We start from the raw sequence: 13,590 nt of genomic DNA, 5'->3' as shown, positions 1-13,590 counted from the left end.
ATACTACGTGAGTGTTATAAATATATTAAATTATTCGTCATGCACTTCGTGTTATATTTATTATTAAGTTTGGTTTTTGATTCGGCCGAAGATTAAACTAATTTCTTAGTAGCGTAAACGGTTACATTATAATCAAGATGAAGTAATTTGGTTTTCGGATGGAAAGGTGTTGTGGAGCGTAGGTGTAGACGCACTTAAAATATAACTCATCTGGTGTCTTCATTATACTATAAACGCGTATGTGCCCTCTCTCGTCGATATTAAATTACCGTCACCTCGGTGGCGGTAGGTCGAACGGGGAAACGCTTAAAACGGGGAAAAGCACCCTGTGGCACATGCATCAGCAGTGCGAACCGCGCCCATGAAAATGCATCGATCGCTTGATTTACGATCCTCGTCACATCAACGCGTCATTCACATGAACGGATATTCCTCCTCCTTGCCCTGTTATCGAACAGGGCTCGGAGTGTAGAGCTCGCTTTTTTTCATTACGGATTACGAATTTTTCACGTAAAACGTGATAAATTAACTGAATACGCCCAAAATTGCAGGCCGATAGAAAACGCGTGAAAGAGAGGTCTTTAGTAATCGCAAATGTAGAAGGCACAATATTTTGTGAAGAAGAAAGCCCATTAAATAACGCGTATATTTCTTTTTATTACAACTTCCGTATTATTTCGTACTATTAATCGGATAATATCAATTGACAGACGAGACTACAGCACGTCCTGTCTGCCAAGGAGCAGTTCAATCGACAGCATGGCGGAATGGGGATTGACAGGGATAGGAACTGCCGGTGTAAACAGCGGCGTGAGTGCCGGCAGTAGTTACGGCCTATTTGTCGAGCATCCACCACCGAGAAGAAGTCCAAGCCCGCTGTTGGGAGCGAGAAACGATAGACTGAGCATAGTTTCACCCAACATCGGCAGAAGGGTGAAAGGACACAGGGCGGTTGTAGGTAAGTTCATTACATCATTAAGAAAATGTACCGATAAAATATTTTACGACAAAGACCGCGATCGAGGGAAAGATCGGCGGTAGATTTATGCATTTGAGATAAACGTTCTTTTTCTTCTAGCCTTAAATTGTAAGGTTTCTAATTAAAACGAAATTTCAACGAAAATTAACGCAAAGGTTAATTGATTAATTGAACGAGTGCTTAGTCAAAGGAGAATGGAGGATGTAATTTTATGTAAATCATTAACCGAGACGTGGCATGATTTTATGCCAGGAGCTGCAATGTCTGCGAAATTAGTACGACAGTTCACTCAGGCACGTAATATACAGAAACGCTCGATATATTTACTTCCCACGATGAATTTAGGTATAACGGTTGATGGCGACTGCTGAGAGAACCTTGCTCATTTGAAGAAAGCAGTAATAAATTTATTTGCGAGCAGCGACTCAAAAGACATTAATATTCGCTTAACTGTGCCGTTACGAACGGATAATAACGTCTTAAAAACGTAAAATTTTACGGAGAGAAGAAATTGCAATTAAAAGAATAGATAAAATAAATTTTCTCTTTGCGCGTTAATTAACGAAGAATCTTATTTTTATAAGATTTCCTATTAGAGAGCTTTGCATCGCTTTGCACGCGAAACTCGCGCTTCAGCAGATTTAAATGATTGATTAATCAATATCCGTGCGGAGTTCACAACTTCCGCGGTTAATCGAGTTCAAGCAAATCGTCATCGCTTGTAATTTAATATATGGTCAAAGTTACAGCTTCCCAATAACCGTCCGTAGTAACGACGAAAGTTGTAAATTTCAATTATCTGCCGGCTGATTGCAGTGTTTCACATGTATCAATTAATACATGTGTATCAATTAATACACACTTATCATAGCAAATATCAGTTACTTGCATTTTCTACACATACATGCAATATTATAGCCAACAATATTTGTTGAGAAACACGCGCGTGCGTGTGAATGGACTGAAAATGTTCTATAAAATACAAGGAACGGTTGCAAAAGCGTAATATAGACTTTACGACATATCGTCAAAGGGACAAAAGATATTTTATGACATCGTAAGCATCACTTTTTTAATACTTGTCTATAAAAGCGACTATGCAATATGGATTAAATATACAGCTACGTCTGCTGCGGAAGGAAGGAAAGCTTGACCCGTTTAAAGATCTCTACTTGCAAACTTCCGGATTTTTATTCATCTTTTCGTTTTTCATTGCCAGTGATATGTGGCCCATCGCGGCATCATGTTTTTGAATGTTCCGTCAATATTAAAATTTATTCCTTTATAAAATAAAGTGAAAACGCGCGGTAATAAAATAGCATGTTCTTCTTTACGTCGGTGTCAAATATTCAATCTTTCTCTTTTTTTTTCGGAGGAACAATACTGTCTGGTTTAACGAGACAAGTTCGCCTATAACTACTATTTATGATAAAAGTGTTTCACGACACCGTTCCGCTCGAGGGATAAGCCCCGTGATAGAAAGTTTCCAGTTGCCGGGGACCGTTGTGGCTTAAAGTTAAATTGCAAGAACGACCTCGTTATCGGGATTCTGAATACTCGTACGGATAGTATCTGTTATGTTTACCACATTCATAATTACCTCGACAAATTGCCATTTTGAAGAGAACGTTAAACTATGAGATGAGTAAAATAGAAAATCTTAAATCTCCCCGATAAAACATCTGCAGTCTTTCGTTAGCAAGTATCTGCGTATAAATTTATGTTCCGTAATAGGGTAATACGATAAATAACATTAAAATAACTTTTTTGTAATAACCTTTCTTTATGTTTGCAATTGTAATTATGTTATCAGATTATAATTATATTTATTTTTATATTTACGACTTTACAATCTCAAGTTTCTCAGAATTATAACGTGATTAAGTATGAAATTAGAATAATATCAAGAATCAAGGATATATTTATTATATATATATTCCACTCGAAACTAATTGTAAGTATGTTATTAGGACTTTCAACTTTCAAAGGGAATTTGTTATGAAGGTTAATCAGATTCTCGTGATCAAACACTGGATCTATTACACCGCAGGAAGACCGCAAATTAAGCCATCAGAGATTACGAGCAATCTATCGAATATTAAATCTGCTATTGTATTCGTCAATTTTAGCATTGGATTCATATTCTAAAAAATTACTAACAAACTTTTAGAAAAAAATTTAGTTTTTACATTCACCATACTGTCTTCACTATTTTAAATACATTACTTTTGTATAAAATTTGAATTCATTAACCTGAATAATCCTTATATTGAATAAATAACTAAAAAATATAAATTTTTCTTAATTTTCGATAATTTAATTATAATTTTCCATAAAGTAAACAGACATAATATTTAATTATGAAAATCTTACATTAATTTTATTCTTTACAATAAATTATTTGTGTGTGTGTGTGTGTGTGTGGGGAGAGATATAAAATCTTTAAAAGAATATACGTTTTTTTTTAGTTTTAAATGAAATAAAACTTTTCCAATACGTATCACGTGCCACAAATATAGCGCGGTAAAGTGTGTTAAAATATTCTCTTGTTACTAATTTTAATCTCAATTTGATCAAAATTCAAATAGAACATTTTTGGAACCGGAATTGTATTCAGCATCAAATTCTCTTGATAAACTATTGAAAATAAATTCTCTCTTTACGAGTTTGAAAAAAGGTTATTTTTTATTTTATATTTTATTTGACTATGTTATTTCCACGAATCCGCCTGGATCTTTTTCGCAATAATATTGTATATGAAATTGAGCGTGATAAATTGTTCAGGATATCGAGATACGCCTATAGCAATTTCAATCAATTTCAACGATACTTGTCGAGGAATATGATAATATCCGGATTAACTTGCATTTATAATTATATGCTATGTATAATATATTGTCCTGTGCACATGGACTGTATGAATGAAATGAACAATAAACACTACAATTTTGTTTTCTACAGTCCATTTTAGGCGATCTATACATTTCAAAATTCAGGATAGAATTTTATTTACAATTTTATATACTATGCATTTGGATATATAAGTATATTTTAATTTTTTAATATGTATTTTACATATGTGTGTGTGTATATTTCTGATTCTTCAAATATTTTTCGTGTTATGTACGATACATAAAGTTATAAAAAGTGTTCTATTCTGAATTCTAACGTAAAGTGCACATTATCTAAAGCGGATTTAAACAAATCTCTTGTCAGTCAGACACTACCTACTCCAAAAGGAGTTTTACGTTCGTTACAGAAAATCTCGTAATTTTGAACTAAATCCTGAAATTCCTGAATTTTCATAAGATCGCCAATGCACCAATGTTTGAACCCTTTAATTCTCAAATTATTTAATAGCTATAAGAAATAATTGTATTTCTACGCATATTACATAACAAGTAAACAATTCGAAAAATTTTGATATTTTGAAAATGTTTAAATACTTCTTTATATAGATATTATGTAAATCATTGCTGTATAATAATTTAGCAATGCGTGTATTAATTTGCCATGTGTGCATTAATTTGCATTCCAAAGTTATTGAATATACATAATAAAAACGATTCCGATCAGTAAATCCACTTAAAATATTTCAACGAAAATATAATTTTCCACACTCTCATTGTATTTATAATAACTCTTTATCACCGAACTGCAACGGCGTAGCACACAAGTGAAAGATACCTTATTTTACCGAGAAGTTTTTAAATATACATGCACCAGATATATGCTGTCTACATAAATCTCAAGTCTATATAGTCACATATAGTCTGTATGAAACTAAAAGAAACTAATACATATTCTCGCGGGTATTAAAATATAGATGCGGTAATATTTTATTCTATAATTCTAAATACGTAGCTATACGGTTGTAGCGGGAAATTAGTCGTTTTAATAACTTTCCGTGTGAACGGTATTACATCCAGTAAGCTTATCCGGTAGAAGTTGGAGCAGCCTGCGGAATGGTGATCCCTATTACAGTTTCGCGCAACGGCGGTGCTCGGTTGCGCCTGAAAGCGTCGAAACCGGAAACCGTGTACACCTGAGGCAAGACGGACAATGTTACCTGGTATACCTGAACCAGACAGGTCGTGCTCCTCAGCCAATCGTCTCCCGCGCTTTGTTTACGTCCTTCTGGCCTGGACGAAGGAAGGCAGAGGCGGTCGCCGTCGCCATCGCGAGTCGCAGGTCTGAGCGACCTGTGCAGTCCGCGGCGATCGCTTCTGCGCACTCGGAGGCTCTCCTGCCAAGAGAAACGGTGAACGCGATGGTGAACAAAGAAGGCCAGTTGTCACGCGTGTTGACAGGCTCCACGCGTGTTTCCACGCGCGATCGCATCTCAGTTCCTTTGAATCGCGATTGAAAGTCAGCCGGCGGCAGCGATCGGTCCTAGATTCAACCATTTTCTTCAACAATTATCTCTTCCCCTTCAATTTCCTCGTAGTTTTGTAATTTATTAAATAATTACTCATCAATGGAGACAGAGAATGAAACAAATGTTCTCACGGCAGCCGACGATAACTGAGTGAAATCGTTCTTGAAAAGCCAGTTGTTTCGTGCTCGATTGAAGTGATTGAAACGAGAAGCGATTAACGAGAAAGCGATTTTGTTAATGATTAAAGAGTTCAATGGTGACACGTGAGAAATGTAACGACAGATAATAAAAGAAGATGGACAGAATTTAAAGAGGTGCGCATGTGACATTTGTCAAATCTTCCGGCCTTGGAGTGCTCCTTGGAGTGTGGAAAGCGGAATCAAACGAGTTTTAACGCCCACAGAATCCGTTCACCGATATCGTTCGTTGAATTCTCGATCGTGGGGCGATCGTAGGGCGACATGATGGGTTTCGAGGAGCACCGGGTTCCTCGTGAGGCTCATCCACGACGGAGCCGCGCCGTCGCCCGATGAAAATCGCACGAGGGGGCAAGGAGGGCATCGAAAGGGAGAGCCGCGCGGAGAGGTGGAGGACCTCGCGGGCCGCAGATCAACGAATGCATCGGGAATCGTCGCGCGGTGTAAACCGGTTTCTACATTCGGTGCAACGACGTGCAACGGCGCCGCCGCCGGTGAGTTTTAACGAGGAGACCTCGAGACGAGACGAATGGCCCGCCCGCCGCCGCGCCGCGCCGCGCCGCGCCGCGCCGGTCGATCCGATTACTCGGCGAATTGCGAGCGGTAGTTTTGGCGATGGGGGACGATGATCGAATTACACCGATAGACCGCTCCGAGGCCGCGTCAATCGCCTCCGAGATCGCCTCGAGGATCTCGGAGCGATGATGCCGCGCTAACTGGCACAGCTAATGCTTTCTAAGAAGGCTTTATTACACGTATTACGTATATCTCACCTTACGCATGCAGCATAATTTATCCCACTTTTAAAAAAGCGTGTATAAGAGGCTTATTATTGTCGCTTTTCCACGATCGATTAGGTTCTCTCATTTTGCTTACTTCTGCGAAAATAGCTCAGTCAGCGCACAGAACGTGTATTTTGACAGCTGTCAAGTTGTTATTCCGTGCGTTACGGACAAATTTTATCAAGATAAAATATGTCGAAAGATACTAAATAAATTTAAAAGAAAATAATTTTTAATTTTAATTTAAATTTAATTTTAAATTTTTAATAAATTAAAAATCACACGCATATGAGATTTTTAATTTATTTCTATGCATGCGACATAAAAAAGTTCGCAGTTGCGATGAAGGAAAAATTCAAAATTTTACATGTTATTCTGAAAACAAGAATATGTTTGTATATCAATCGCTTTATCTTGTTATTTTATACATAAAAATATTAATACACATTCACACGTAATGTTAGAGAATTAATGATGCACTTTGTAATGTTTTAGTCCACTCTTAAAAAAGCCATGAGAGATTTAGCCTGCGTTCGTTTATTCACATTGGGAGCTATTGGGAAAATAAAATCAAAATACCTACACGTTATGTGTATTATATATTTTATTTTCCCAATAGCTCCCAATGTGAATAAATAAACGTAGGCCATTGTGTTGTCGCTTTTCCGCGATGCCGATTGGTTCTCTCACTATTTATGAATAAAAAAATTATAGTTTAATATTAAAGGTAAATAGCGCGCGCCGTAGCGCGCCTCTGTGATGTCTAGTATAAACAAAAGTCGTCCGTCTTGACGGGTACTTAATTTTCAATAAGGGTTCGAAGATGGAAGATACAGATGTCTCGTTTCTCGCTGCATTATTTATCAGAATCGCGTAATATCGAGAGATGAATGGCCTATCCGAAGGATCATAACTTCCAATCGATTACGCAAGACACATCGTACGTCCCTAGAGACGATTTGCTTTCACTTTCGTGGAGAGGGTCCCCGCGTTCTCCCGCGAACATTACTTCGACTCCGGCTAAAAGTAGAAGACAGATGTTGGCGATTTGGCCCGTCGCTGGTTTCCCGAACGTGCCGCGGCATCACGGAAGAATTTAAACAGACTCCGTACGACGAGCTCAAAGTAAACTAAAGAAAGTGATTGGGTACAACGTGTTGATACGCGAGCCGAGTGAAAGCAATCGCGTATAAATAAATGGCAAAAATATAGATAAGCTGTAGGCTATTCGAATCTTTCGAATAATGAAGTGAATGAATCGACGTATCTTATATTGACGTCCAGTTGCCTCGTCACTGTTTGACTTATTCATTATACCTGACTTCTTGATAATTCATGTAAAATGAAGTACTCAATCACTGTATATTTTATGACTTACAACATTTTCTCTAGAAATTAAATCATAGAAGTGAATTAAATTAATTAATACAGAATTATTTACTTTTAATAACGTGTTGAACTAGCGTGTTATTTATGACGTAATAATTAATAATTCCGATGTGGCAATGACGTATCACCGATTTAATTAACAATGAGAAATATCATTGAATTAAATTTAATTAAATCAGTAATGTTATGTATCCGTGTTATCATTTATTACTTAAAAATTAATTTTGAAGCCGGCATTAAATATCGTAGTCGTTACAGTGTTCAACCAGTTTTACAATGGCATTTGTTTTCCATTAAAGTTAAGCTTTTTCTAGGAAAAGGGAGCAGAAAGGGTGAGAAAGTGGTGTATATGTGCGTGTATATAACTAGCGAAAAGGGAGAAGGGAAGAGAGAAAAAGGATGCCTTTCCGGCATCAACTTCTTGATGAAAACAGCAATTACCGTCAAGTTATGAGACTTAATATTATGCATCGATTGCACAAACTACATCCATAAGATCGGATTATGTAAATGTATTGAACGTGACCATCGGAGAATCATGATCGGAAGTGACAGGCGGAAATGAGATTTTGCCAGAATTTCCTTGAAATTAGTTTTTTCCTCACCTGACCTAAATTAAATTATACGAACTACCGCGAAGCATACACCACAGTTGCAATTTTCATAAATATACTTTCTTCGGTTTCTTCCCATATTTTTAATTAAATCTTTAATTAAATTCCTTTCTAGTAATACCGATTTGAAAGGTGTCTTGAAGACGTCTACGTGAAATGTCGTATTTTTTAATAATTTTTCTTACTACGAAACCTTACGTAACGCTCTCCAAATTTCATGCTTATAAATGGACGCTTTCTCACTACTTTTTACCCCCGCCCGTCTCTCCTTCTCCCATAAATTTACGTCGCGTAGCCCTATTTTAAGTGAGTCGGGTTGGATTATTCAGAATCCGAGAACGATCTGTATGCATGGCGGGCCTTCTCCATTCCGCACTGTCAGCAATGCGAGACAAGGAGTAATAAAAAGGGTAAAGAACCAACAATCTCTTTTCCCGACCCGTGCCAACGTCGCGGTATTTTATAGTTCTCGCCATATAGTTCAACCAGATTTCCGAAACGGTCTTATTCCTAATTACGCCTCTGAGCTACGTTTCTATCGCGCCAAGTTTCTTAATTATCTACTCGCGTAGAGCGTCACGTACGAGCGATCCAAACGAGCTCTTACGAAAGGACGAGTTTAGGATACTAGGGAATCACACACAGAGAGAGATCCCCGATTGTTCCACCCGTTCGTGATTGTCCTACTTCCGTTCTTTTCAAATTTTGCATCGAGTTACGAGCACTCGGAAAGTTTCCGTTACGAGTTCGTTCGCTGTTCACCCTTCTGCCCGCCGTACTGTGTGAGAAAAACATTCCGGAAAAGGGCGGCACCTGCAATGCAAGTACGGATGCAACGGGTGTCCTGATAATTCCGCATATCTTCGAATAGCAGGGAAGAAGAGCGATAGGTGCTCACGATAGTCTTTGCTTCTAATTGACGTGAAAAAAAAAGATTGCAAAATCCAAATTATATCTATATGAAAGAGAAACGCGATAATGAGTTTTTTATTATACACAGTGTATAAACTATAAAACCACGTGGGAAGTAAGTGGGTTTTGTTGTACTTGCAGTTTTTTTATTAAGCCCGAGGAAACTTCTACGGAGAGTGCAATAATAAAAGTGGTATGTGTTACCAAATAACAATATGTAATTTTCTCCTACGCGATTATTTTTGTATCGCTGATATAAAAGTTTCTAATAAAATTCCAACATAAATGAGTAATTATTCTTGCGAAGACATTTCAGAATTAAATACATGTGAATTATACAAAACTTGCAAATGTAGAATATGGTTTTAACAATAATGGTTATAAATCAGTAATCGATGAACTTCTATCATATTTTTCCAGTAATTGTACAAAGTAAAATTAGTTTTTAATTGGATTTTTTACTTTCTCTAATGAAAAATTAATATTGCAATGCAATTTCGATAAAATCAGAGGATTTGATAAACAGGAAATCAAAACGGGAAATTAAAATCAAACAGCACAAAGGGTACTGGAGTTGGTATTAAATATTGATATTTATCTTTCTTACTTTGCTTTATTTTTATCTATACTATCTATATATATATATATATATATCTCAAAGTACTTTTAAAATATTATACAGCCCTTTGAAACCGCATAAGATCGTATTTATTTAATTTCCCACATATTTTCATTTCACCGCATTTATTTCAATTTAAAAACGGAGGAATCATTTGCCGAAAAAGTAACCGAGAAATAAAGCATAATTTTGTAAAAATATTTTACTATCGTAAGGATCGATACTTCAAGTCGACTGTTCGAAAATGATATTACGTTACACAAAGTTCCAAAATGTAAACGCCTCAGACCCGACGTTTTGCGTATGCAAATAGAAACCTGCCAAGCTCGTAATACGCCCCTGAGTCTAACGAAATTCGAACTCACCTGCCCCGATGTCATGCACGGATGCTTAACAGCACACCACATCTGTTACGAACCTTCCTTTCAGTCCGTGTCCTTCCTCCACGTCGTGAGGACCTTTTGCGTGAGAAGTAGCGTATTCTTGTAAGAAACGCGTCTTACGATCTTACGATCAAGTTTCACAAATTCTACGCGCGAGTTTTAAAAGTCTTCAAATCGATTCCGTGATCGGAAAGCTCCAAAGCCGTTACTTGAACATTTAACGAAGGAAGAAAAATTGTTGCAAAACCGCAATGCGACGTTAATTTGACAAGTCCGACGTGGGAAATATCACCTCGCGTGGTTAATCGATGTCGATACATTTTCCTTTGACGAGATTCCCTAGCTGATGGAAAAGCTCCACCTCATTTTTGTGGCTTTCCATGACGCTTTCCAGTGTCTCCGGCGCAGCGCAACGTGAAATTGCATCGCTGTGCACTGCAAATCGATAACGAAATTACATTCCGCTTCGTTAAAGGCGAAGTCACTTTCAATCGAACGTGATAAAGTCGCGATCGGACGGCGCATCAGTTTGATTCGGTATGAAAACACGTACATAGAGATGCGGAGCATCGTAATAACCTTTATGTGATCGTAATGATTCAAAGTGTGATTTTTATTACCTGTGCAACGTGATTTTCATGTATAAAACCATATAATTACGATAGTTTGCGCGATATAACGAGCAATTTGACCGGCATTGTCGACGAACTTTCAGTGGTCAGTGTGTTAAAATCGCATCAACGCTATAATTTCCGTCTATTGTTATCGTGAATCCGGCGTCGACAATAGCGCGAAACGGATTAACGATAAAAGAACGTTTGTGGGTTCCATAGTTTATTCATTAACAGGAGAGAAGTTAAATAATTTAGCTCGCCGATGCGCGCAATGGTCCATGAACTGCTCCAGTTTCAAACTGTTATCGCCGAATGGGCGTTCCTTTCTCTCTTTCACCGGGGGATGTAAAAACGAGCGACCGGACCCACGAATTGGATTTTGAGTGAAGTTTTACCAGGTAAACGAAATGGAAAATGCCGATCCACGCAATTTTCGAGCTAACATTTATTTTATTTAATCGTAAAATATTCTGATTTTTATTTCATCAAACGTGTCTTCAGCGGTATCAGTATCACATCACGCACGTACATGTACGTACACACATGTCGGCGTTATCGATCCATCTTATATAAAAAAAATATCTGCGGGGCGGCTAAATTGACAAGTGTGAAATCGATATTAAATAAAAAAAGAGCTTAGGATAGATGTTGGGAAACCTGCGGTGATGTTTCCGTGATTGAAATTTAAACGCGTTGTACCCAGGAGAAAATATATGAAGACAAATAGGATGTTGCACGTAGGTAAAAAAATAACTAGTTCCCTTTTTCGCGGTGTTACGGTGCTTATTTGTTTCCGATGCAATTAGTCGTGCTAAATCCAATTATCAATTTGTCTCAATCAGGCGCGAAGCGACATCAACCCTCCAATCGACCGAGACTATCTATTTAGCAGATTTTCATTGAAATTAGTGTTCAAACTCGAAAAATTTTCAAAGCGCATCCTGTCGAAAGGCATTCGTGAAAGGACTCGACGCGCTCATTAATAACACACTAACGGGAATTAATTAACAACCGTATTTTACAACAGGGAATATGCGTTGACATTTTCTTTTAAGTAACGCTGCATTAATATTAATATCTTTTAAAATGTAATAACAAGCGACGCATATAAATTAACATGATACATTTGCCAGGCATCTTTTTTGCATTGCACAAATGACGCGCTTTAATACGCGAAACCCATTGCGAACACATCAAGCAGATTTGCTTTTGTTTGCTATATCATTATGCCAGATTTTAAAACTGGATAAATCCATCTCGGCTTAACGTTTGAAAATTACCACCGGATAGAGCGAAACGTGCATTCGTGAAATGTCAGCGGTCGCAAAAATGTATCGCGAAGTACGGTGACAAATTGCAACGTACAACTGATAACGCAAAGCGTTATTAAATTATAAAGCACGAGTATCAAGTGATGCGTTAAACCACGTGCCGTTCCGCGCATCTCTATATACGATGGATTTTTACACGAGTTCGAAGTATCTTACAGAGTTTCAATAGCCTGCGTTTTATAAACAACACACGCTGTGTCGTCCGATAAATTACAACAAATACGCACAGATTTAACGCGTTTAGGTAAAATTTTCAGCTGTCTTGATGACGATAATGCGATCGATCAGGGATGTCCCGATAAAATTCCTGACAATAATTTAAAACTCGATAATCGCGAACGACGGTCACGCCTCCACATTTATTTTCTCAATTTTGCGATGCGTCACTCGTTGTAGCTGACAGATCAAGCCGGCAGCGCTGGATTCAGTATAGGATCTAATGTCTATGCCCCGACACGTGCGCGCGACACATATCAGACCTTTTACACAGGACAGAACAACAGTCGATATACACGCGATGCAGCTCTGAGCGACACGCGAAACTGCGGCAATCTCTACGTGGTAAATGCGTCGTATACCGGGTTAGAACAATAGCAAATTTGATGACTATGCACGGGGGGAATATATAGTCTTATAAATTGCATATAAAGACAGATACCCTTTTACAATATTTTGTCGTAAACGCTAGAGTGCAGCAGCATTATAACAAGGTTTATTACTATGGAAATTGACAGTTAATTACACTTTTATCGTTGCATTAGTAAACGTAGCAAAACTCACACATACATAACGCACGTTGCAAAAAGTTATGTAGGTATTTTGAATTTAATTAAAGTTATATATAAAACCTTATAATATATGTGACAGTGGTATAATTAATTAATTTTTTGTCTCGTCGAGAGAATTACTACATTGATATTGCAATTTTTCCCAGAAATATAATAAGTTGCGCAACTTATCTTACATATAAAAGCAGCTGCATTTCGTCAAATGTCATTCTTATTTTAGCGTGGAATTTGATTGTTTGATTTAAATTATATATTGAAACATTTTAAAAATTATGATAATTCTTTTGTAAAATAAAAAACTTACATATTTTTGAATAAAAATATTGTAAACGTATTGTAAACGTTCATCATAATGTCAGTATATTTCAGGATAATAAAAATTTTATTATAATTCTTATTAGAATATTTACCCTCTGAACCAAATGTTATACTCTTTTTGATAAACTTTGATGTAATAATTTATCTATGGAATGTATTGATAAACGCGTAATTTTATTGGCATTCTTTGTGTAATTAAAACTTTGTAAGAATTCAGCTGTCGCGCATGCACAAGTTAATTTAATTCAAGCAACAATTTTTATTTCTTGAAAATATTGATAACGTA

General features: G+C 37.1%; 1 protein-coding gene across 5 annotated transcripts in view; it reads left to right on the top strand.

Annotated features, from left to right (window-relative positions):
* The window catches only part of Wake (wide awake), an 80,025-nt gene that overhangs the window by 40,471 nt on the left and 25,964 nt on the right, over positions 1-13,590 (top strand). For all 5 annotated transcript variants that reach the window (XM_071712487.1, XM_071712488.1, XM_071712483.1 and 2 more), the window contains one exon: positions 711-958. In XM_071712487.1, coding sequence (XP_071568588.1) covers positions 711-958 — 248 coding nt within the window. The remainder of the gene's footprint in view (positions 1-710; positions 959-13,590) is intronic.

This window comes from Temnothorax nylanderi, unplaced genomic scaffold, assembly GCF_030848795.1.
Source record: "Temnothorax nylanderi isolate EJ_2023f unplaced genomic scaffold, tnyl_v1.0 TNYL_tig0110_pilon, whole genome shotgun sequence".
In the NCBI taxonomy this organism is placed as follows: Eukaryota; Metazoa; Arthropoda; class Insecta; order Hymenoptera; family Formicidae; genus Temnothorax; species Temnothorax nylanderi.
This window is presented reverse-complemented; position numbering and strand designations above follow the sequence as displayed.